Source organism: Pseudophryne corroboree, chromosome 1 (genome assembly GCF_028390025.1).
Source record: "Pseudophryne corroboree isolate aPseCor3 chromosome 1, aPseCor3.hap2, whole genome shotgun sequence".
In the NCBI taxonomy this organism is placed as follows: Eukaryota; Metazoa; Chordata; class Amphibia; order Anura; family Myobatrachidae; genus Pseudophryne; species Pseudophryne corroboree.
In genome coordinates, this window is record NC_086444.1 from 1,226,559,058 (window position 1) to 1,226,585,625 (window position 26,568).

General features: G+C 48.8%; 1 protein-coding gene across 3 annotated transcripts in view; it reads left to right on the plus strand.

Moving 5' to 3' along the window:
* The window catches only part of CDC25B (cell division cycle 25B), a 95,420-nt gene that overhangs the window by 52,585 nt on the left and 16,267 nt on the right, over positions 1-26,568 (plus strand). For 2 of the 3 annotated variants that reach the window (XM_063925364.1, XM_063925363.1), the window contains exons 2-3: positions 22,820-22,911; positions 23,150-23,201. In XM_063925364.1, the coding sequence (XP_063781434.1) occupies positions 22,851-22,911; positions 23,150-23,201 (113 nt within the window). In that variant the 5' untranslated portion in view covers positions 22,820-22,850. Of the gene's footprint in view, positions 1-19,859; positions 20,319-22,819; positions 22,912-23,149; positions 23,202-26,568 lie in introns of those variants that run through there. The other variant, XM_063925362.1, reaches the window with a different exon arrangement.

A 26,568-nucleotide genomic window follows, 5' to 3' on the forward strand; every position in this document is an offset into this window, starting at 1 on the left:
GTCAGGAACCTGCACCTGTATATAATACACCAGGCCTCGGCCCGCAGAGCTTACACTCCTGTATTCCTGTCAGGAACCTGCACCTGTATATAATACACCAGACCTCGGCCCACAGAGCTTACACTCCTGTATGCCTGTCAGGAACCTGCACCTGTATATAATGCACCAGACCTCGGCCCGCAGAGCTTACACTCCTGTATTCCTGTCAGGAACCTGCACCTGTATATAATACACCAGACCTCGGCCCGCAGAGCTTACACTCCTGTATTCCTGTCAGGAACCTGCACCTGTATATAATACACCAGACCTCGGCCCGCAGAGCTGACACTCCTGTATTCCTGTCAGGAACCTGCACCTGTATATAATACACCAGACCTTGGCCCGCAGAGCTTACACTCCTGTATTCCTGTCAGGAACCTGCACCTGTATATAATACACCAGACCTCGGCCCGCAGAGCTGACACTCCTGTATGCCTGTCAGGAACCTGCACCTGTATATAATGCACCGGACCTCGGCCCGCAGAGCTTACACTTCTATATTCCTGTCAGGAACCTGCACCTGTATATAATACACCAGACCTCGGCCCGCAGAGCTTACACTCCTGTATGCCTGTCAGGAACCTGCACCTGTATATAATACACCAGACCTCGCCCCGCAGAGCTTACACTCCTGTATTCCTGTCAGGAACCTGCACCTGTATATAATGCACCAGACCTCGGCCCGCAGAGCTGACACTCCTGTATGCCTGTCAGGAACCTGCACCTGTATATAATGCACCAGACCTCGGCCCGCAGAGCTTACACTCCTGTATTCCTGTCAGGAACCTGCACCTGTATATAATGCACCAGACCTCGGCCCACAGAGCTTACACTCCTGTATTCCTGTCAGGAACCTGCACCTGTATATACACCTGTATATAATACACCAGACCTCGACCCGCAGAGCTTACACTCCTGTATTCCTGTCAGGAACCTGCACCTGTATATAATACACCAGACCTCGGCCCGCAGAGTTTACACTCCTGTATTCCTGTCAGGAACCTGCACCTGTATATAATACACCAGACCTCGGCCCGCAGAGCTTACACTCCTGTATTCCTGTCAGGAACCTGCACCTGTATATAATACACCAGACCTCGGCCCGCAGAGCTTACACTCCTGTATGCCTGTCAGGAACCTGCACCTGTATATAATACACCAGACCTCGGCCCGCAGAGCTTACACTCCTGTATGCCTGTCAGGAACCTGCACCTGTATATAATACACCAGACCTCGCCCCGCAGAGCTTACACTCCTGTATTCCTGTCAGGAACCTGCACCTGTATATAATGCACCAGACCTCGGCCCGCAGAGCTGACACTCCTGTATGCCTGTCAGGAACCTGCACCTGTATATAATGCACCAGACCTCGGCCCGCAGAGCTTACACTCCTGTATTCCTGTCAGGATCCTGCACCTGTATATAATGCACCAGACCTCGCCCCGCAGAGCTTACACTCCTGTATTCCTGTCAGGAACCTGCACCTGTATATAATGCACCAGACCTCGGCCCGCAGAGCTTACACTCCTGTATTCCTGTCAGGAACCTGCACCTGTATATAATGCACCAGACCTCGGCCAGCAGAGCTTACGCTCCAGTATGCCTGTCAGGAACATGACAGATAAACTAGTGATACGTTGAGCTGAGTACATATCTGTGGAGGACACGTTAAGCACTGGGCGCTACTTGTGTTTTGTTTGGAATAAAGTATCTTCCGCGTTCCCTCCATTTCTGACAGCGGCCCCCATGGACACACTGCTATAGCCTAAGCTCCATATTCCACAAACATTTCCAGGACAGGGTTCCTCCAGAACCCTCCCCGGCATTTGCTGGCGTACGGTTATGGCCTGCGGACCGCACTGTAGTGCGCAGGATTCCTGATAATGCGATCGCGTCACGTCTAACACATCGCAGGCTCCGTCCATACAGGTGTATTGTGACACATTCCCGCAAATATTAATTTCTTATTACCACGAATAGTGACTGTGTAAATTACAATTACCCAGTCATTGATACGTACGCCCATATATATGTACACAAACTTATATTTATTAAACAGTCCACATCCTTTTTTTACTGACATCTTTGTCTGTGATTAGCACAACATGCCTAATTAGCACCTGAGAGGTGAGAAAGGGCTGGGCATTGTTATCATACTGTGCGGCTGGGAGTCACCTTCATTTTCATCTGAATGGATGCACATCCCATACATGCCAATGAGCCCTATGTATCACGCTGCATCTCCCGCTGACCATCCGTATTTCCCGCTCACAGGCCCCACAGATGCCTAAGAGCTATGTTATCATTCATACATCACAGCCAGCTATTCCACTGACAGGGTGCCCTCCATGTGGCTGACACGTGCCAATCGCAGACATGGATAGTGGCTGATAGGGGTGCCCACCATGCGGCTGACATGTGCCAATCGCAGACAGGGATAGTGGCTGATAGGGGTGCCCCCCATGTGGTTGACACGTGCCAATCGCAGACATGAATAGTGGCTGATTGGGGGTGCCCACCACGTGCCAATCGCAGACAGGGATAGTGGCTGATAGGGGGTGCCCCTCATGTGGCTGACACGTGCCAATTGCAGATAGGGATAGTGGCTGATAGGGGTGCCCCCCATGTGGCTGACACGTGCCAATCGCAGACATGAATAGTGGCTGATAGGGGTGCCCTCCATGTGGCTGACACGTGCCAATCGCAGACATGAATAGTGGCTGATAGGGGTGCCCTCCATGTGGCTGACACGTGCCAATCGCAGACATGGATAGTGGCTGATAGGGGGTGCCCCCCATGTGGCTGACACGTGCCAATCGCAGACATGAATAGTGGCTGATAGGGGGTGCCCCCCATGTTGCTGACACGTGCCAATCGCAGACATATTAGATAGTGGCTGATAGGGGTTTCCCCCCCCATGTGTCTGACACGTGCTAATCGCAGACATGAATAGTGGCTGTTAGGGGTGTCCCCCCCCCCCATGTGGCTGACACATGCCAATAGCAGACATGAATAGTGGCTGATAGGGGGTGCCCCCCATGCGGCTGACACGTGCCAATCGCAGACATAGATAGTGGCTGATAGGGGTTTCCCCCCCCCCATGTGTCTGACACGTGCTAATCGCAGACATGAATAGTGGCTGTTAGGGGTGTCCCCCCCCATGTGGCTGACACATGCCAATAGCAGACATGAATAGTGGCTGATAGGGGTGCCCCCCACATGGCTGACACGTGTCAATTGCAGACATGGATAGTGGCTTATAGGGGGTGACCCTCACATGGGTGATACATGCCATGTGCAGGCGTGGACAGGGCTGCTGCACGTTTCTGTGGCGTATAGGGAGGCACCAATCTGTATGAGTGTGTATACAGACACTCAGACCTTGCACATTCGGCTGCACAGATGTACACAAGGGAAGGGCTCTGTAGCAGCATCTGCATAGGGCACAGCCCTGTGCCCGCCAGTACAGGCTGCAGCGTCCTCCCCTCAGTCAGGCCCGATGTGGCTTTCTATCAGGACAGACTGGGGATCTCTCCCCCGGGCACCGGCCCAGGGCATCATAACAGCGGTGTTATGTGTGTGTCCCGTGACACCTGCTGTGCTCATTACAGAACCTGGTTCCTCTCCGAGTACACACAAGGCGACTTACCTGTGTACACGTATGTACCTTCCTGTCCCGTCACAGAAGCATGTGTACAGGACGCAGGTGTTTAGGAAGGAGTTAGAGCGAGAGGAATATTTGGGCAAGCCCTGTACCTATGTACACGCCAGGGGGCAATTACCCGGCCCCAGATATTCTGCATGCCAGTATCAGCGGGACATTGGGGGTCATTCCGAGTTGATCGTTCGCTGGCGATTTTTGCAGTGCAGCGATCCGGTAAAAAAATGGCAAAACTGCGCATGCGTATGCGCCGCAATGCGCACGCGCTTCGTACGGGTACATAGAGCATCGCTGCTGTGCAATGGTTCTAGCGAAGAATCCATTCGCACAGCCCATCGCAAGGAGATTGACTAGAAGAGAGCGGTTGTGGGTGTCAACTGACCGTTTTCGGGGGAGAGTTTGGGAAAACGCAGGCGTGGCCGGGCGTTTGCAGGGCGGGTGTCTGACGTCAATTCCGGGACCTCCGTCGCAGCAAACATCGCACAGAATAAGCAAGTACACGGATGGTCTTGTTTTGCACAAAATGTCTTTGTACCGATCGGCTGCACAGGCGTTCGCACACTTGCAAAGTGAAAATACACTCCCCCGTGGGCGGCGACTATGCGTTTGCACGGCTGCTAAAAGTAGCTAGCGAGCGATCAACTCAGAACGAGGGCCAATATGTGATAGCGACAATGCTACAGCACCGTAATGTCAGTCTGTCCCTACTGTGCTGTCTCCTCTATACAGAATATCGGGGGATGGGACATATTATATACAGACACCAGATCATTCCCTGGTATAGAGATTAGGATTTGTACAGGGTCAGAGACGCAGGATCACCCTGTATATACCATGCAGTAACATCAGGACTGTATCCAAATACTGCATGTGTGTGTATATCTCTGCACATACACTATGTAATGAATGCCACGTTGTATATATATAGCACCACTTAGACATAGGCCGCTGTGTGAGATACGCCTGACCCCATATGGCAGCAATTACAGGCTCGCTGTCAGAACACGCGGCCGGGGCCTCAGTAAACAGAGATTTCTGCGTCTTCAGGAAACGTTCTTTAAATATCAGGAGAGCAGCAGAAAGCAGAGGCCTAGCCGGGTGTGTACCACACACTGTCCTGCAGCTGTATACAATGCTGTGTCACACACTGCCCTGCAGCTGTATACAATGCTGTGTCACACACTGCCCTGCAGCTGTATACAATGCTGTGTCACACACTGTCCTGCAGCTGTATACAATGCTGTGTCACACACTGCCCTGCAGCTGTATACAATGCTGTGTCACACACTGCCCTGCAGCTGTATACAATGCTGTGTCACACACTGTCCTGCAGCTGTATACAATGCTGTGTCACACACTGTCCTGCAGCTGTATACAATGCTGTGTCACACACTGCCCTGCAGCTGTATACAATGCTGTGTCACACACTGCCCTGCAGCTGTATACAATGCTGTGTCACACACTGTCCTGCAGCTGTATACAATGCTGTGTCACACACTGTCCTGCAGCTGTATACAATGCTGTGTCACACACTGCCCTGCAGCTGTATACAATGCTGTGTCACACACTGCCCTGCAGCTGTATACAATGCTGTGTCACACACTGCCCTGCAGCTGTATACAATGCTGTGTCACACACTGTCCTGCAGCTGTATACAATGCTGTGTCACACACTGTCCTGCAGCTGTATACAATGCTGTGTCACACACTGCCCTGCAGCTGTATACAATGCTGTGTCACACACTGTCCTGCAGCTGTATACAATGCTGTGTCACACACTGTCCTGCAGCTGTATACAATGCTGTGTCACACACTGTCCTGCAGCTGTATACAATGCTGTGTCACACACTGCCCTGCAGCTGTATACAATGCTGTGTCACACACTGTCCTGCAGCTGTATACAATGCTGTGTCACACACTGCCCTGCAGCTGTATACAATGCTGTGTCACACACTGCCCTGCAGCTGTATACAATGCTGTGTCACACACTGCCCTGCAGCTGTATACAATGCTGTGTCACACACTGCCCTGCAGCTGTATACAATGCTGTGTCACACACTGTCCTGCAGCTGTATACAATGCTGTGTCACACACTGTCCTGCAGCTGTATACAATGCTGTGTCACACACTGTCCTGCAGCTGTATACAATGCTGTGTCACACACTGTCCTGCAGCTGTATACAATGCTGTGTCACACACTGTCCTGCAGCTGTATACAATGCTGTGTCACACACTGTCCCGCAGCTGTATACAATGCTGTGTCACACACTGTCCCGCAGCTGTATACAATGCTGTGTCACACACTGCCCCGCAGCTGTATACAATGCTGTGTCACACACTGTCCCGCAGCTGTATACAATGCTGTGTCACACACTGTCCCGCAGCTGTATACAATGCTGTGTCACACACTGCCCCGCAGCTGTATACAATGCTGTGTCACACACTGCCCCGCAGCTGTATACAATGCTGTGTCACACACTGTCCTGCAGCTGTATACAATGCTATGTCACACACTGTCCTGCAGCTGTATACAATGCTGTGTCACACACTGTCCTGCAGCTGTATACAATGCTATGTCACACACTGTCCTGCAGCTGTATACAATGCTGTGTCACACACTGTCCAGCAGCTGTATACAATGCTATGTCACACACTGCCCCGCAGCTGTATACAATGCTGTGTCACACACTGTCCTGCAGCTGTATACAATGCTGTGTCACACACTGTCCAGCAGCTGTATACAATGCTATGTCACACACTGCCCTGCAGCTGTATACAATGCTGTGTCACACATTGTCCTGCAGCTGTATACAATGCTATGTCACACACTGCCCTGCAGCTGTATACAATGCTGTGTCACACATTGTCCTGCAGCTGTATACAATGCTGTGTCACACATTGTCCTGCAGCTGTATACAATGCTGTGTCACACACTTTCCTGCAGCTGTATACAATGCTGTGTCACACACTGCCCTGCAGCTGTATACAATGCTGTGTCACACACTGCCCTGCAGCTGTATACAATGCTGTGTCACACATTGTCCTGCAGCTGTTTACAATGCTGGGTCACACACTGTCCTGCAGCTGTATACAATGCTGTGTCACACATTGTCCTGCAGCTGTTTACAATGCTGTGTCACACACTGTCCTGCAGCTGTATACAATGCTGTGTCACACACTGCCCTGCAGCTGTATACAATGCTGTGTCACACACTGCCCAGGCAGCTGTATACAATGCTGTGTCACACATTGTCCTGCAGCTGTATACAATGCTGTGTCACACACTGTCCTGCAGCTGAATACAATGCTGTGTCACACACTGCCCTGCAGCTGTATACAATGCTGTGTCACACACTGCCCTGCTGCTGTATACAATGCTGTGGGGGCAATCTCAGCATTTATCTAGCAGAATCTAGATCCGGGTTACTCTCCAGTTTATATTGATTGCAAGCTCTTGGGCTACCCGTACTGTGGTCATGGTGTCAAGTGTCAGCCAGATCAGTGTGGTTGTGGGCACTACCACCATGGTTACAATACCAGGGGGCACTACCAACATGGGAACAATACCTGGGGATCACTTACCAAGGGCACAATACCTGGGGGTCACTTACCATGGGCACAATACCTGGGGGTCACTTACCATGGGCACAATAACTGGGGGCACTACCCCTGGGCACAATACCTGGTGGCACTACCCCTGGGCACATAGGAAAGGCAATAGGGAGTTTTCTGAATATACTGCACTTACCATTCTCCTCCTAAGCGCACTTCAGCGACTCCTCGTTACTCCCTATACAGATAATGCTTCTCTTGTACTAATTAAAAATAAGATTTTACTTACCGATAAATCTATTTCTCGTAGTCCGTAGTGGATGCTGGGACTCCGTAAGGACCATGGGAATAGCGGCTCCGCAGGAGACAGGGCACAAAATAAAAGCTTAAGGATCAGGTGGTGTGCACTGGCTCCTCCCCCTATGACCCTCCTCCAAGCCTCAGTTAGGATACTGTGCCCGGACGAGCGTACATAATAAGGAAGGATATTGAATCCCGGGTAAGACTCATACCAGCCACACCAATCACACCGTACAACTTGTGATCTGAACCCAGTTAACAGTATGATAAACGCAAAGGAGCCTCTGAAAAGATGGCTCACAACAATAATAACCCGAATTTTTGTAACAATAACTATATACAAGTATTGCAGACAATCCGCACTAGGGATGGGCGCCCAGCATCCACTACGGACTACGAGAAATAGATTTATCGGTAAGTAAAATCTTATTTTCTCTGACGTCCTAGTGGATGCTGGGACTCCGTAAGGACCATGGGGATTATACCAAAGCTCCCAAACGGGCGGGAGAGTGCGGATGACTCTGCAGCACCGAATGAGAGAACTCCAGGTCCTCCTCAGCCAGGGTATCAAATTTGTAGAATTTAGCAAACGTGTTTGCCCCTGACCAAGTAGCTGCTCGGCAAAGTTGTAAAGCCGAGACCCCTCGGGCAGCCGCCCAAGATGAGCCCACTTTCCTTGTGGAATGGGCTTTTACTGATTTTGGCTGTGGCAATCCTGCTACAGAATGTGCAAGCTGAATTGTACTACAAATCCAACGAGCAATCGTCTGCTTAGAAGCAGGAGCACCCAGCTTGTTGGGTGCATACAGGATAAACAGCGAGTCAGATTTTCTGACTCCAGCCGTCCTGGAAACATATATTTTCAAGGCCCTGACAACGTCAAGCAACTTAGAGTCCTCTAAGTCCCTGGTAGCCGCAGGTACCACAATAGGTTGGTTCATGTGAAATGCAGAAACCACCTTAGGTAGACATTGAGGACGAGTCCTCAATTCCGCCCTGTCAGAATGAAAAATTAAGTAAGGGCTTTTATATGATAAAGCCGCCAATTCTGACACACGCCTGGCTGAAGCCAAGGCTAACAGCATCGACACCTTCCATGTGAGATATTTTAAGTCCACAGTGGAAAGTGGTTCAAACCAATGTGACTTTAGAAAACTCAACACCACATTGAGATCCCAAGGTGCCACTGGAGGCACAAAAGGAGGCTGTATGTGCAGCACCCCTTTTACAAATGTCTGAACTTCAGGTACTGAAGCCAGTTCTTTCTGGAAGAAAATCGACAGGGCCGAAATTTGAACCTTAATGGACCCTAATTTTAGGCCCATAGACAGTCCTGTTTGCAGGAAATGAAGGAAACGACCCAGTTGAAATTCCTCTGTAGGGGCCTTCTTGGCCTCACACCACGCAACATATTTACGCCAAATGCGGTGATAATGTTTTGCGGTTACGTCCTTCCTGGCTTTGACCAGAGTAGGAATGACTTCTTCTGGAATGCCTTTTTCCCTCAGGATCCGGCGTTCAACCGCCATGCCGTCAAACGCAGCCGCGGTAAGTCTTGGAACAGACAAGGCCCCTGCAGTAGCAGGTCCTTTCTTAGAGGTAGAGGCCACGGTTCGTCCGTGAGCATCTCTTGAAGTTCCGGGTACCAAGTCCTTCTTGGCCAATCCGGAACCACGAGTATAGTTCTTACTCCTCTCCTTCTTATGATTCTCAGTACTTTTGGTATGAGAGGCAGAGGAGGGAACACATACACTGACTGGTACACCCACGGCGTTACCAGAGCGTCCACTGCTATTGCCTGAGGGTCCCTTGACCTGGCGCAATATCTGTCCAGTTTTTTGTTTAGACGTGACGCCATCATGTCCACCTTTGGTTTTTCCCAACGGTTTACAATCAGGTGGAAGACTTCTGGGTGAAGTCCCCACTCTCCCGGGTGAAGGTCGTGTCTGCTGAGGAAGTCTGCTTCCCAGTTGTCCACTCCCGGAATGAACACTGCTGACAGTGCTATCACATGATTTTCCGCCCAGCGAAGAATCCTTGCAGCTTCTGCCATTGCCCTCCTGCTTCTCGTGTCGCCCTGTCTGTTTACGTGGGCGACTGACGTGATGTTGTCCGATTGGATCAACACCGCCTGACCCTGAAGCAGAGGCTTTGCTTGACTTAGGGCATTGTAAATGGCCCTTAGTTCCAGAATGTTTATATGAAGAGATGTTTCCATGCTGGACCACAAGCCCTGGAAATTCCTTCCCTGTGTGACTGCTCCCCAGCCTCTCAGGCTGGCATCCGTGGTTACCAGGATCCAATCCTGAATGCCAAATCTGCGGCCCTCTAGTAGATGAGCACTCTGCAGCCACCACAGGAGAGACACCCTTGTCCTTGGCGACAGGGTTATCCGCTGATGCATCTGCAGATGCGATCCGGACCATTTGTCCAGTAGATCCCACTGAAACGTTCTTGCATGGAATCTTCCGAATGGAATCGCTTCGTAAGAAGCCACCATTTTTCCCAGGACCCTCGTGCACTGATGCACTGAGACCTGGCCTGGTTTTAGGAGGTTCCTGACTAGCTCGGATAACTCCCTGGCCTTCTCCTCCGGGAGAAACACCTTCTTCTGGACTGTGTCCAGAATCATTCCTAGGAACAGTAGACGTGTCGTTGGAATCAGCTGCGATTTTGGAATATTTAGAATCCACCCGTGCTGACGTAACACTACCTGAGATAGTGCTACTCCGACTTCTAACTGTTCCCTGGATCTTGCCCTTATCAGGAGATCGTCCAAGTAAGGGATAATTAAAATGCCTTTTCTTCGTAGAAGAATCATCATTTCGGCCATTACCTTGGTAAAGACCCGAGGTGCCGTGGACAATCCAAACGGCAGCGTCTGAAACTGATAATGACAGTTTTGTACTACAAACCTGAGGTACCCTTGGTGAGAAGGGTATATTGGGACGTGGAGATAAGCATCTTTGATGTCCAGAGACACCATATAGTCCCCTTCTTCCAGGTTCGCTATCACTGCTCTGAGTGACTCCATCTTGAATTTGAACCTTTTTATGTAAGTGTTCAAGGATTTCAGATTTAAAATTGGTCTCACCGAGCCGTCCGGCTTCGGTACCACAAACAGCGTGGAATAATACCCCTTTCCTTGTTGCAGGAGGGGTACCTTGATTATCACCTGCTGGGAATACAGCTTGTGAATGGCTTCCAAAACTGCCTCCCTGTCGGAGGGAGACTTTGGTAAAGCAGACTTCAGGAACCGACGAGGGGGAAACGCCTCGAATTCCAGTTTGTACCCCTGCGATACTACCTGTAGAATCCAGGGATCCACTTGCGAGTGAGCCCACTGCGCGTTGAAATTCTTGAGACGGGCCCCCACCATATCTGAGTCTGCTTGTAAAGCCCCAGCGTCATGCTGAAGACTTGGCAGAAGCAGGGGAGGGCTTCTGCTCCTGGGAAGCGGCTGCATGGTGCAGTCTTTTTCCTCTTCCTCTGCCCCGGGGCAGAAAGGAGTGGCCTTTTGCTCGCTTGTACTTATGGGAACGAAAGGACTGAGTTTGAAAAGACGGTGTCTTTTTCTGCTGATGTGAAGTGACCTGGGGTAAAAAGGTGGATTTTCCAGCCGTTGCCGTGGCCACCAGGTCCGATAGACCAGCCCCAAATAACTCCTCCCCTTTATACGGCAATACTTCCATGTGCCGTTTGGAATCCGCATCCCCTGACCACTGTCGCGTCCATAACGCTCTTCTGGCAGAGATGGACATAGCACTTACTCTTGATGCCAGGGTGCAAATATCCCTCTGTGCATCACGCATATATAGTAATGCATCCTTTAAATGTTCTATAGTTAACAAAATATTGTCCCTATCCAGGGTATCAATATTCTCAGTCAGGGAATCCGACCATGCGACTCCAGCACTGCACATCCAGGCTGAGGCGATTGCTGGTCGCAGTATAACACCAGTATGTGTGTATATACTTTTTAGGATATTTTCCAGCCTTCTATCAGCTGGTTCTTTGAGGGTGGCCGTATCAGGAGACGGTAACGCTACTTGTTTAGATAAACGTGTGAGCGCCTTATCTACCCTAGGGGGTGTTTCCCAACGCGCCCTAACCTCTGGCGGGAAGGGATATAATGCTAATAATTTTTTAGAAATTAGCTGTTTTTTATCGGGGGAAACCCACGCTTTATCACACACCTCATTTATTTCCTCTGACTCAGGAAAAACTATTGGTAGTTTTTTCACACCCCACATAATACCCTTCTTTGTGGTACTTGTAGTGTCAGAAAGGTTCAATGCCTCTTTCATTGCCGTGATCATGTAACGTGTGGCCCTACTGGACATTACGTTTGTCTCGTCACCGTCGACACTAGACTCAGTATCTGTGTCAGGGTCTGTGTCGACCCACTGAGGTAACGGGCGTTTTAGCGCCCCTGACGGTGTCTGAGACGCCTGGACAGGCACTAATTGATTTGCCGGCTGTCTCATGTCGTCAACAGTTTTTTGCAAATTGCTGACATTATCACTTAATTGTTTAAATACAATCATCCAGTCAGGTGTCGACTCCCTAGGGGGTGACATCACCAACACAGGCAACTGCTCCGCCTCCACATCATTTTCCTCCTCATACATGTCGACACACGCGTACCGACACACAGCACACACACCGGGAATGCTCTGATAGAGGACAGGACCCCACTTAGCCCTTTGGAGAGACAGAGGGAGAGTCTCCCAGCACACACCCAGCGCTATATATATATACAGGGATAACCTTATATAAGTGTTATTCCCTTATAGCTGCTGTTATTATCGTTTTTTGCTGCCAAAAATGCCCCCCCTTCTCTTTTTTACCCTGATTCTGAAGCAGGACTGCAGGGGAGAGTCAGGGAGCCGTCCTTCCAGCGGAGCTGTGAGGGAAAATGGCGCTTGTGTGCTGAGGAGATAGGCTCCGCCCCTTCACGTCGTCCTTATCTCCCGCTTTTTTGTGTAAAAATGGCAGGGGTTAAAATACATCCATATAGCCCAGGAGCTATATGTGATGTATTCTTTTTGCCACCTAAGGTATATACTGTTATATTGCGTCTCAGGGCGCTCCCCCCCAGCGCCCTGCACCCTCAGTGACCGGAGTGTGAAGTGTGCTGAGAGCAATGGCGCACAGCTGCGGTGCTGTGCGCTACCTTAGTCTGAAGACAGGATGTCTTCTGCCGCCGATTTCACCGGACCTCTTCGTCTCTTCTGGCTCTGTAAGGGGGACGGCGGCGCGGCTCCGGTGACCCATCCAGGCTGAACCTGTGATTGTCCCTCTGGAGCTAATGTCCAGTAGCCTAAGAAACCCGATCCACTCTGCACTCAGGTGAGTCCGTTTCTTCTCCCCTTAGTCCCACGATGCAGTGAGCCTGTTGCCAGCAGGACTCACTGAAAATAAAAAAAACCTAAACTAAACTTTTATTCTAAGCAGCTCAGGAGAGCCACCTAGATTGCACCCTTCTCGGCCGGGCACAAAAATCTAACTGAGGCTTGGAGGAGGGTCATAGGGGGAGGAGCCAGTGCACACCACCTGATCCTTAAGCTTTTATTTTGTGCCCTGTCTCCTGCGGAGCCGCTATTCCCATGGTCCTTACGGAGTCCCAGCATCCACTAGGACGTCAGAGAAAAATATAAAAACAAAAATTATATTTATTTAAACTTTTTTTATTTTGTTATTATTCTAATAAGCCCTGATGACATCATACATCACATGTACACAGTACTCAGTACAACACCATGTGTCTGTGTACGGATAGCGCTATACAATACTTAGGATACACAGATTTATCACGCCTTGGAGAGTGATACATAGCACGGTGATAAAGCACCAAACAATCAGCTCCTAACTGTCATGTTACAGGCTGTGGTTGAAAAATGACAGTTAGGAGCTGATTGGCTGGCACTGTTTCACCGTGCAATGTATCACTCTCCAAGGATTGATAAATCTGGGCCATGGTTTGGATTTGGTGACGTCTACACAGCAGAAGAGATATATACAGAGCGCGGTAGGTGGGGCTGTGATGCGCAATTGGAGTGACATTCCGTTATTCTCAGAGTTTTCCCTTACCTCTAGTACTGGGGGAAGAATTACTGCACACACCATACTATATAATACAATGTCCTCAGCACGCGCCCGCGTCAGCACTGCATGCTGTTGCGGTTGGATCGCGAGTTGCAATCCAACCTGAATAAGCTCCAACATACAGTATATAGTGAGTGTATATAAGGGTGATGATGGGGTGGGAGCAGAAGGGTGACAGTATATACTGAGGGAGTGTATATATACTGTATATATGGGAGCAGCCAGCAGGGTGACAGTATATAGTGAGTGTATATATACAGCATATGATGAAGAGGGTGATGGGGTGGGAGTAGCAGGGTGACAGTATATAGTGAGTGTATATATACTGGGTGTATATGAGGGTGACGGGGTGGGAGTAGCAGGGTGACAGTATATATAATGAGGGAGTGTATATATATATATATATATATATATATAGGAGCAGCCAGCAGGTTGACAGTATATAGTGAGTGTATATATACAGTATATGATGATGAGGGTGATGGGGTGGGAGTAGCAGGGTGACAGTATACAGAATAGACTGAGGCAGTGTATATATACTGTATATATGGGAGCAGCCAGCAGGTTGACACTATATATACTGAGGGAGGGAGTGTATATATAGTATATACTGTGTACATGTTAGCAGCCAGCAGGGTGACAGTATATATACTGAGGGAGGGAGTGTATATATAGTATATACTGTGTACATGGGAGCAGCCAGCAGGGTGACAGTATATATACTGAGGGAGGGTGTGTATATATAGTATATTCTGTATACATGGGAGCAGCCAGCAGGGTGACAGTATATAGTGAGTGTATATATACTGGGTGTATATGAGGGTGATGGGGTGGGAGTAGCAGTGTGACAGTATATAATGAGGGAAGGAGTGTATATATACAGTATATGATGATGAGGGTGATGGGGTGGGAGTAGCAGGGTGACAGTATATATAGTGAGGGAGGGAGTGTATATATAGTATATACTGTGTACATGGGAGCAGCCTGCAAGGTGACAGTATATAGTGAGTGTATATATATAAGTGTATATATACAATGATGAGGGTGATGGGGTGGGAGTAGCAGGGTGACAGTATATGTAGTGAGGGAGGGAGTGTATATATTGTATATACTGTATATATGGGAGCAGCCAGCAGGGTGACAGTATATAGTGAGTGTATATATACTGGGTGTATATGAGGGTGATGGGGTGGGAGTAGCAGTGTGACAGTATATAGTGAGTGTATATATTCAGTATATGATGATGAGGGTGATGGGGTGGGAGTAGCAGGGTGACAGTATACAGTGAGTGTATACATACTGGGTGTATATGAGGGTGATGGGGTGGGAGTAGCAGGGTGACAGTATATATACTGAGGTAGTGTATATATAGTATATACTGTATCTATGGGAGCAGCCAGCAGGGTGACAGTATACAGTGAGTGTATATATACAGTATATGATGATAAGGGTGATGGGGTGGGAGTATCAGGGTGACAGTATATACTGAGGGAGTGTGTATATATACTGTGTACATGGGAGCAGCCAGCAGGGTGACAGTATATAGTGAGTGTATATACACAGTATATGATGATGAGGGTGATGGGGTGGGAGTAGCAGGGTGACAGTATATATAGTGAGGGAGGGAGTGTATATATAGTATATACTGTGTACATGGGAGCAGCCTGCAGGGTGACAGTATATAGTGAGTGTATATATATATATATATAAGTGTATATATATGTGTATATATATATATATATATATACATATATATATATATATATATATATATAATGATGAGGGTGATGGGGTGGGAGTAGCAGGGTGACAGTATATGTAGTGAGGGAGGGAGTGTACATATTGTATATACTGTATAAGTGGGAGCAGCAAGCAGGGTGACAGTATATAGTGAGTGTATATATACTGGGTGTATATGAGGGTGATGGGGTGGGAGTAGCAGGGTGACAGTATACAGTGAGTGTATATATACAGTATATGATGATGAGGGTGATGGGGTGGGAGTAGCAGGGTGACAGTATACAGTGAGTGTATATATACAGTATATGATGATAAGGGTGATGGGGTGGGAGTAGCAGGGTGACAGTATATAGTGAGGGAGTGTGTATATATACTGTGTACATGGAAGCAGCCAGCAGGGTGACAGTATACAGTGAGTGTATATATACAGTATATGATGATGAGGGTGATGGGGTGGGAGTAGCAGGGTGACAGTATAGTGAGGGAGTGTGTATATATACTGTGTACATGGGAGCAGCCAGCAGGGTGACAGTATACAGTGAGTGTATATATACAGTATATGATGATGAGGTGGGAGTAGCAGGGTGACAGTATATAGTGAGGGAGTGTGTATATATACTGTGTACATGGGAGCAGCCAGCAGGGTGACAGTATATAGTGAGTGTATATATACAGTATATGATGATGAGGGTGATGGGGTGGGAGTAGCAGGGTGACAGCAGTATATACTGAGGGAGTGTGTATATATACTGTGTACATGGGAGCAGCCAGCAGGGTGACAGTATATAGTGAGTGTATATATACAGTATATGATGATGAGGGTGATGGGGTGGGAGTAGCAGGGTGACAGTATACAGTGAGTGTATATATACAGTATATGATGATGAGGGTGATGGGGTGGGAGTAGCAGGGTGACAGTATATATAGTGAGGGAGTGTGTATATATACTGTGTACATGGGAGCAGCCAGCAGGGTGACAGTATACAATGAGTGTATATATACAGTATATGATGATGAGGGTGATGGGGTGGGAGTAGCAGGGTGACAGTATACAGTGAGTGTATATATACAGTATATGATGACGAGGGTGATGGGGTGGGAGTAGCAGGGTGACAGTATATATAGTGAGGGAGTGTGTATATATACTGTGTACATGGGAGCAGCCAGCAGGGTGACAGTATATAGTGAGTGTATATATACAGTATATGATGATGAGGGTGATGGGGTGGGAGTAGCAGGGTGACAGCAGTATATACTGAGGGAGTGTGTATATATACTGTGTACATGGGAGCAGCCAGCAGGGTGACAGTATATAGTGAGTGTATATATACAGTATATGATGATGAGGGTGATGGGGTGGGAGTAGCAGGGTGACAGTATACAGTGAGTGTATATATACAGTATATGATGATGAGGGTGATGGGGTGGGAGTAGCAGGGTGACAGTATATATACTGAGGGAGTGTGTATATATACTGTGTACATGGGAGCAGCCAGCAGGGTGACAGTATACAGTGAGTGTATATAGACAGTATATGATGATGAGGGTGATGGGTGGGAGTAGCAGGGTGACAGTATATAGTGAGGGAGTGTGTATATATACTGTGTACATGGGAGCAGCCAGCAGGGTGACAGTATATAGTGAGTGTATATATACAGTATATGATGATGAGGGTGATGGGGTGGGAGTAGCAGGGTGACAGTATATAGTGAGTGTATATATACAGTATATGATGATGATGAGGGTGATGGGGTGGGAGTAGCAGGGTGACAGTATATATACTGAGGGAGTGTGTATATATACTGTGTACATGGGAGCAGCCAGCAGGGTGACAGTATATAGTGAGTGTATATATACAGTATATGATGATGAGGGTGATGGGGTGGGAGTAGCAGGGTGACAGTATATATAGTGAGGGAGTGTGTATATATACTGTGTACATGGGAGTAGCAGGGTGACAGTATACAGTGAGTGTATATATACAGTATATGATGATGAGGGTGATGGGGTGGGAGTAGCAGGGTGACAGTATACAGTGAGTGTATATATACAGTATATGATGATGATGATGAGGGTGATGGGGTGGGAGTAGCAGGGTGACAGTATATATACTGAGGGAGTGTGTATATATACTGTGTACATGGGAGCAGCCAGCAGGGTGACAGTATATAGTGAGTGTATATATACAGTATATGATGATGAGGGTGATGGGGTGGGAGTAGCAGGGTGACAGTATACAGTGAGTGTATATATACAGTATATGATGATGAGGGTGATGGGGTGGGAGTAGCAGGGTGACAGTATATATAGTGAGGGAGTGTGTATATATACTGTGTACATGGGAGCAGCCAGCAGGGTGACAGTATACAGTGAGTGTATATATACAGTATATGATGATGAAGGTGATGGGGTGGGAGTAGCAGGGTGACAGTATATATAGTGAGGGAGTGTGTATATATATATATACTGTGTACATGGGAGTAGCAGGGTGACAGTATACAGTGAGTGTATATATACAGTATATGATGATGAGGGTGATGGGGTGGGAGTAGCAGGGTGACAGTATATATAGTGAGGGAGTGTGTATATATACTGTGTACATGGGAGCAGCCAGCAGGGTGACAGTATACAGTGAGTGTATATATACAGTATATGATGATGAGGGTGATGGGGTGGGAGTAGCAGGGTGACAGTATATATAGTGAGGGAGTGTGTATATATACTGTGTACATGGGAGCAGCCAGCAGGGTGACAGTATACAATGAGTGTATATATACAGTATATGATGATGAGGGTGATGGGGTGGGAGTAGCAGGGTGACAGTATACAGTGAGTGTATATATACAGTATATGATGATGAGGGTGATGGGGTGGGAGTAGCAGGGTGACAGTATATAGTGAGTGTATATATACAGTATATGATGATGATGAGGGTGATGTGGTGGGAGTAGCAGGGTGACAGTATATATACTGAGGGAGTGTGTATATATACTGTGTACATGGGAGCAGCCAGCAGGGTGACAGTATATAGTGAGTGTATATATACAGTATATGATGATGAGGGTGATGGGGTGGGAGTAGCAGGGTGACAGTATATATAGTGAGGGAGTGTGTATATATACTGTGTACATGGGAGTAGCAGGGTGACAGTATACAGTGAGTGTATATATACAGTATATGATGATGAGGGTGATGGGGTGGGAGTAGCAGGGTGACAGTATACAGTGAGTGTATATATACAGTATATGATGATGATGAGGGTGATGGGGTGGGAGTAGCAGGGTGACAGTATATATACTGAGGGAGTGTGTATATATACTGTGTACATGGGAGTAGCAGGGTGACAGTATACAGTGAGTGTATATATACAGTATATGATGATGAGGGTGATGGGGTGGGAGTAGCAGGGTGACAGTATATAGTGAGTGTATATATACAGTATATGATGATGAAGGTGATGGGGTGGGAGTAGCAGGGTGACAGTATATATAGTGAGGGAGTGTGTATATATACTGTGTACATGGGAGTAGCAGGGTGACAGTATACAGTGAGTGTATATATACAGTATATGATGATGAGGGTGATGGGGTGGGAGTAGCAGGGTGACAGTATACAGTGAGTGTATATATACAGTATATGATGATGATGAGGGTGATGGGGTGGGAGTAGCAGGGTGACAGTATATATACTGAGGGAGTGTGTATATATACTGTGTACATGGGAGCAGCCAGCAGGGTGACAGTATATAGTGAGTGTATATATACAGTATATGATGATGAGGGTGATGGGGTGGGAGTAGCAGGGTGACAGTATACAGTGAGTGTATATATACAGTATATGATGATGAGGGTGATGGGGTGGGAGTAGCAGGGTGACAGTATATATAGTGAGGGAGTGTGTATATATACTGTGTACATGGGAGCAGCCAGCAGGGTGACAGTATACAGTGAGTGTATATATACAGTATATGATGATGAAGGTGATGGGGTGGGAGTAGCAGGGTGACAGTATATATAGTGAGGGAGTGTGTATATATATATATATATATATACTGTGTACATGGGAGTAGCAGGGTGACAGTATACAGTGAGTGTATATATACAGTATATGATGATGAGGGTGATGGGGTGGGAGTAGCAGGGTGACAGTATATATAGTGAGGGAGTGTGTATATATACTGTGTACATGGGAGCAGCCAGCAGGGTGACAGTATACAGTGAGTGTATATATACAGTATATGATGATGAGGGTGATGGGGTGGGAGTAGCAGGGTGACAGTATATATAGTGAGGGAGTGTGTATATATACTGTGTACATGGGAGCAGCCAGCAGGGTGACAGTATACAATGAGTGTATATATACAGTATATGATGATGAGGGTGATGGGGTGGGAGTAGCAGGGTGACAGTATATATAGTGAGGGAGTGTGTATATATACTGTGTACATGGGAGCAGCCAGCAGGGTGACACAGCCCCTCAGCCGCCGCCGCCGCCCGGTCCCCTCCCCGCTCCCTCCTCCCGGGCCCGGCTATTGGCTGTGTCGCCGCCTCCGGCCTCTGTTATTATTCGAATATAAATACAGCGCTGCGGCTGCGGCTGGATGTGACTCCGAGTCCCCGGGAGTGTGCGCCCTGTCCCCGGGAGTGTCCCCGCTGCTCCCCGTCCCTGCTATGTTCCTCCATCCCTAGCCTCCGCTTCTGCTGCGTTATCACTGCGACTTCTGCACCCGGGACCATGGAGATGGAGAAGATGCTGAATGACTTCAGCCCCAGCCGAGGACAGGGGGCCCCATGCCGCCCCCATACACTGCTGCCCTGTGGCCTGAGCGGGGGCAGGAGCCTGCTGCCTGCAGAGAATGGAGTCCTGTCCCCCGTCACTAGCCTGGCCTTCAACATGAACCAGCTGGCCGGCCTGGGGAGGTGGGTGACCCCTATATGTGCTCTTCCTATATCTCCCTGCTACTGGCATACAGTGCTGCACCCATGTATGTGCACATTGCTTATTGCATCTATATATGTGCATATTGGTTATTGCATCTATACTTGTGCATATTGGTTATTGCATCTATACTTGTGCATATTGGTTATTGCATCTATACTTGTGCATATTGGTTATTGCATCTATACTTGTGCATATTGGTTATTGCATCTATACTTGTGCATATTGGTTATTGCATCTATACTTGTGCATATTGGTTATTGCATCTATACTTGTGCATATTGGTTATTGCATCTATACTTGTGCATATTGGTTATTGCATCTATACTTGTGCATATTGCTTATTGCATCTTGTGCATATTGGTTATTGCATCTATACTTGTGCATATTGCTTATTGCATCTTGTGCATATTGGTTATTGCATCTATACTTGTGCATATTGCTTATTGCATCTTGTGCATATTGGTTATTTCATCTATACTTGTGCATATTGGTTATTGCATCTTGTGCATATTGGTTATTGCATCTTGTGCATATTGGTTATTGCATCTATACTTGTGCATATTGGTTATTGCATCTATACTTGTGCATATTGGTTATTGCAATTTGTGCATATTGGTTATTGCATCTTTACTTGTGCGAATTGGTTATTGCATCTTTACTTGTGCATATTGGTTATTGCATCTTGTGCATATTGGTTATTGCATCTCTACTTGTGCGAATTGGTTATTGCATCTTTACTTGTGCATATTGGTTATTGCATTTATACCTGTGCCTATTCGTGCATATTAGCTGTTACTTTTGTGTTGGTGCAGATTTAATTGAATGTATTTTTCTGCTGATTCGGCGTGGTATTTATATTGTGATTTTAGAGATGGCATTTATATTATCCAATTTACAGTTCTGCTTTTTTGATTATTGCACTTATATTGTACATATTGGGTTTTACATTTTATTAATTGTAGGTAGTGGGTATTGCATTTATATTTCTGCTCATTGGATGTTGTAATTATAGTTTTATATACTGGGTATTGGCCCTCATTCCGAGTTGATCGCTCGCTAGCTGCTTTTAGCAGCATTGCACACGCTAGGCCGCCGTCCTCTGGGAGTGTATCTTAGCTTAGCAGAATAGCGAACGAAAGGATCGCAGAACTGCTCGTAAATCTTTTCATGCAGTTTCTGAGCAGCTCAAAACCTACTCCTACCTTGCGATCACCTCAGTCCGTTTAGTTCCTGCTTTGACGTCACAAACGCCCTGCGTTCGGCCAGCCACTCCCCCGTTTCCCCAGACACGCCTGCGTTTTTACCTGTCACGCCTGCGTTTTTACCTGTCACGCCTGCGTTTTTTAGCACACTCCCTGAAAACGTCCAGTTACCACCAAGAAACTCCCACTTCCTGTCAATCACTCGCCGATCACCAACAGCGACAGAAAAGCGTCGCTCGACCTTGTGTAAAACTGCATAGTTTTGTGTGAAAGTACTTCGCGCGTGCGTACTGCGGCCGTACGCATGCGCAGACCGAAAGCAGCTAGCGATCAACTCGGAATGAGGGCCATTGTGTTTATGAAATAGTCTGCGCGAGCGTTCAGTACACTGTCTGGATGGTAATACAGCATGGTATGGCCCACGTTGCATTTGTATGGTGTGTGTGCAGTATATAGAGTCATGCTATAGTGATGTCATGTGACCCTGCGCTGTACTGTCCTGCACACAGTATACAGGCGCATGCAGTGGGGAGAAGTAACTATGCGGCTGTGCAGTGCACGGGAGGGAGCTGTCTGCAGCTCAGAATGGGAATACTTGGGGAGAGTCCTTGTGAAGTCCAGGCTGTTACCTGTCATTAGGGTGAGAGGCTGTACAAAGTCCTATGTTGTGATGTGTATGATGTAAATAGAGAGCCCTTAGGGCGTGAGGTGTGAGGCAGCAAGACACGGCGATACCTCACACCCTCACGTAGCCTAATGACAAAGGAAGGAGCTGGGCAGATAACACCTCATCTGCCAACAAACAGCCCCCAGGCCGGAGGCAAGTGCAAATGTTTGTAATTGGTGATTAAGTGGCTCATTCACGCAGGACCAGGCAGCTTTATCTGAATGGGCTTAATTGCTGTAGGAAAGCAGCATATTAATCCTTTAACTAGCGAGAGTCTTCCATACCACTGTTATCTTATCTCCCATGCATTATTCCTTTAATACCCCTATCTCGCACTGCAGGGGCACCGCCCCCTAGTGGCCGATTCATCATAAAATATAAACACAGGCTTATGCGCCGCGCGTATTGCTCAACAGCTGGAAGTCCCCATGCGGCCTCCCTCTGACAGGACATGCTGACACTTGTAGTCCAGTCAGTGAGCCGTGTGCCCTGTCTGAGCGTATTTTCCCACCCTGCGTATCTGTTGTTCTGCACAGCGTGGTTTGTATATCGGCTTAGTAGCATCTGTATATATGACCGTGACTCTTATATTACATTTTATACTTCGCAGCTTGGCCGATACGCCAAAGAGAAAACCGGGGATGACCTACCCGAGCCTTTCCTCCCTGATCCGCACCTCTTCCTCCGATTCCTCCGACTCTGGTAAGTGTCACCCAGCACTGGGGAGATGAGGGAATCTGGGTATAATGGCATAGCCCAGCGAGATAATAATATTATTACTATAAATAATAATATAATATTCTGTGACTGCGTGGCGCACATAGGCCGCACTTCTCTACCCGCGCGGTATGAGAACCTGTCTGTTTACCCCGGGTGGGAATGGACAGACAGGGTCTCTTCTCAGTAAATAACACCCCCCTCCTCCTTTGTCCCTCACCAGGTCTCTGTTTGGATTATCCAAGCCCGCTGGACCCAGATGCCCCCCTGGAAACGTAAGTGTCCGTCTTCCTGTGTTTACCTGTGGTGGGGCGTGTATAAACCCATGTGATATACGTATGTGAGAAGCGCTTGTGTCCATGTTGTGACTGCAGGAATCAAAGGCAGGAAAAGTGCATTGGCGTGCGATCTTTACACTAGTGGTAGTGTCAGTAACAGTCTACACGCCGGCGTCACATGAAAGACAAATGTCCCCCTCCCGGATAATGTACACGCACAGTCCCCCTCCCGGATAATGTACACACACAGTCCCCCTCCCAGATAATGTACACACACAGTCCCCCTCCCGGATAATGTACACGCACAGTCCCCCTCCTGGATAATGTACACACACAGTCGGCTACTGGTATCCCGGACGTATACTAGCCCAGTCTGGCAGCCTCCATTTTGTAGGAGTCCCATCCTCTGCTCATTATGGCACAGACCTACTCTGACACGGAAGAGTCGCTGCAGCAGCTGCAGTGACTTCTGTGCATGCTCCGTGAGGTGTTCCAGCTCCTGGTCAGCGCTTAAGCTGCTGAGAGGAGGTAGGGGAGGCACAGCAGACGCAACGAACGGTCTCCTGCCCATATAATGGCACTTATATATATTTATAATGAATAATAATATTAGGATAGCCTCGGGTCCCAGCTATCCCCTGACGTTGCAGAGTTACGCCCCGTAGAGGATATTGTTCCGGCACGTGGAACGGATTTAGGTGACGATCTGTGACGGAAGCGAACGGTGGCGGTGACACGAGATAAGTGTGGAATGAGCCCCCCTGTCTGTGCATTGTTACACAGCAGTTCCTGCAGGAATGCGCAGGAACAGCTGCCCTCTCTGTGCAGCTGCTGAACAACTGGTGCCTGGGCGGACGGGATCCCAGCCAGCTTCTTATGTAAAACAATCTCCCACCTTCCACCTGTCGGCCCCAGAACCTGCAGCATAAGCCGCCCTGTAACCTGATTCTCTGCATTACTGCAATAACCACAGCCGGAGTGTAAAGAGTGGGCGTTCAGACTCTCCCAGGCTCAGTGCTTTGTAACATAGAACAGGGGCTTTGTTCCCGGGCCCTGTGGAATGCAATTGTAAATTCCTAACCCTCTGGATGGGGCACATACAGAGAGACTGCTCTGCATTACAGAGGCCTGGCAGGGGAAGGGTTAAAGTCCCGGAGAAGTGGGTCACAGGGACGGGGCTGGTTATTGGGGCACCAGTGCCAGAGGACGTATCGTTACTGTGCAACTGTTACAGCTATGTGGAAGTTACAGGGACCTGCCCCTCCCAGCCTTGGCGTGCGTGTGTGAGTGGGTGTGCGTGTGTGAGTGGGTGTGCGTGTGTGAGTGGGTGTGTCAGTTGCATAGTGCACTCGCAGTGCACTGCAAGGGAAGTAGCACAGTGTGTCAGAAAAAGAGTGCACCGGGCGAGAGGTATTGCATATAACAAGAATGAATGCACATTTGCAGGACCAGTGACCGGTGTGTTTCGCTTATATAGGGAACAGATATTTAGGGGACAGAGGGATAGATGGCCAGATTTGCGCAGCCGCTGTGGATTTGTACGCAGAGACTGAGCTAAAATTCCCTAATGCCGCAGGATGCGTCTTGTGTAAATTTGACGCCTCCTGATGGCTCCTGTCACCTGCTGCTGCATCCTAAGAGGCACCATCGTATCACTCTGCGAGACCACCGGCCGTCTGAGTAACCCCCAGGCCCCCCAAGTATGCAGCCACTGGCCTGGGTAGGCCCAGTATATGGGGCCCACAAGCCCCCGTTTACTGGAACACTGGCCGTCGCCGGCCCCCAAGCGGCCTGTCAGTCATGCTGCGGCTGAGGGGACACTGCGACCGTCCTCGCACACAGAGATCTGCGCGTAGATGCACGCAGACCATCAGCAAATCTCTGAATCAGGCCCACGGTCCGTGTTTGCATCCAGTTCTCTTTTAGCTGGGGTGACATGGGTCCCTCACCCCGAGTGACCTCCAGTGGGGGTGTGATGTCTCCTCTAATTAGGCTGAGTCTGTAAGTCCGTGCCGCTGGCACCTGCTGCAGCTTTTCATGAACTCTGCTCTCTCTTCATATAAACTTTGTACAAAGGGCGGCTGGCAGGTGGGGGTGTCGTCCCAGCCAGCCCCCCGCACCCCCCTACCTCGCCACCTCCTGACATTACAAGGAGCAGCTGCTGAACTTCCTTCACCTCTCACCCCTGGCGTGCGCCGGGCTGGGCTACCCTACCGATCCCACTTACGCTGATTTATTATTTATTAGCAGCAGCAGACACCCCCCCCCCCCCCCCCCCCCACGTTCATTAGCGCACCCCACCTCGCCCACAGGACGGGCCTTTCTTCTAGGGCCACGTTGCTCCTGGACGCGGTACATACACCTAGAACAGAGAGGACAAAGGGAAGAAAAGGCCATTGCGGTTAATGGTTACGCAGGTTGCACAAGAGATGGAAATTTGGTCCGGTCCCCTGAAGTGCAGAGTATTTCAAGAGCTAGCACTTACTTTGCTGAATGCGTAGCGGGGAGGGGCAGGCTCATTTGTATTCCCAAAGACACAATCATTGCCAAAATAAAAGGCACCCCGGTGGACGGGGGTTATAGGTTGGATGCATGAATAGAGGGGAGTGGGGGTTGTGTATTTGTATTCCGGCGAGGGAGGGGTGCAGGGGGGGCACAAAGCTTGTCTGAGGAGTATTCTCCATCTCCTGCTGCAATGCTGGAGTTAATTGGTTCTGTTTGTGCCTCCCATCTGCCGGGCCTCCGCTGGCTGTCTGGGCCATGTCCCGTGCACACGTGCTCACCAGCCAGGCGTGCCGTCCCCTGCATGAATGGCCTGAATAGAGGCTTTCACATGCCACACTTGTCCCTGCTGATCCCGGCCGACAGCTGCTGGGGCTCAGCCTGACGCCTGCACGGGACATATGGTGAGGAAGCGGAGCAGCCCCCAGCAGACAATGGGCGGCATTTGCATACAGGTGGAATGAGCTGGCCCTGCTATAGAAAGCCTCTTCCCCCTGCACACAAGCTATTCATCCGGGAGGGACGTGACTGGGAGGTTTTGTTCAGGGATTTTCTCTCTGATGCTTAATCTTCCATTTCTCCCTCTTTGCAGTCATAAGAGTTTAAAGATAAAATAGGTCACTGGGTCACTGGGACGTCTCTTGTCTGTAAGCGCAGTGCACGGTCCTGTGTACAGCGCCCTCCCCCCTCACATGTATGTGCAGAGCTGGTGTGTGCTGCTACCTGTATGACTGCCAGTGCACGGTCCTGTGTACAGCGCCCTCCCCCCTCACATGTATGTGCAGAGCTGGTGTGTGCTGCTACCTGTATGACTGCCAGTGCACGGTCCTGTGTACAGCGCCCTCCCCCCTCACATGTATGT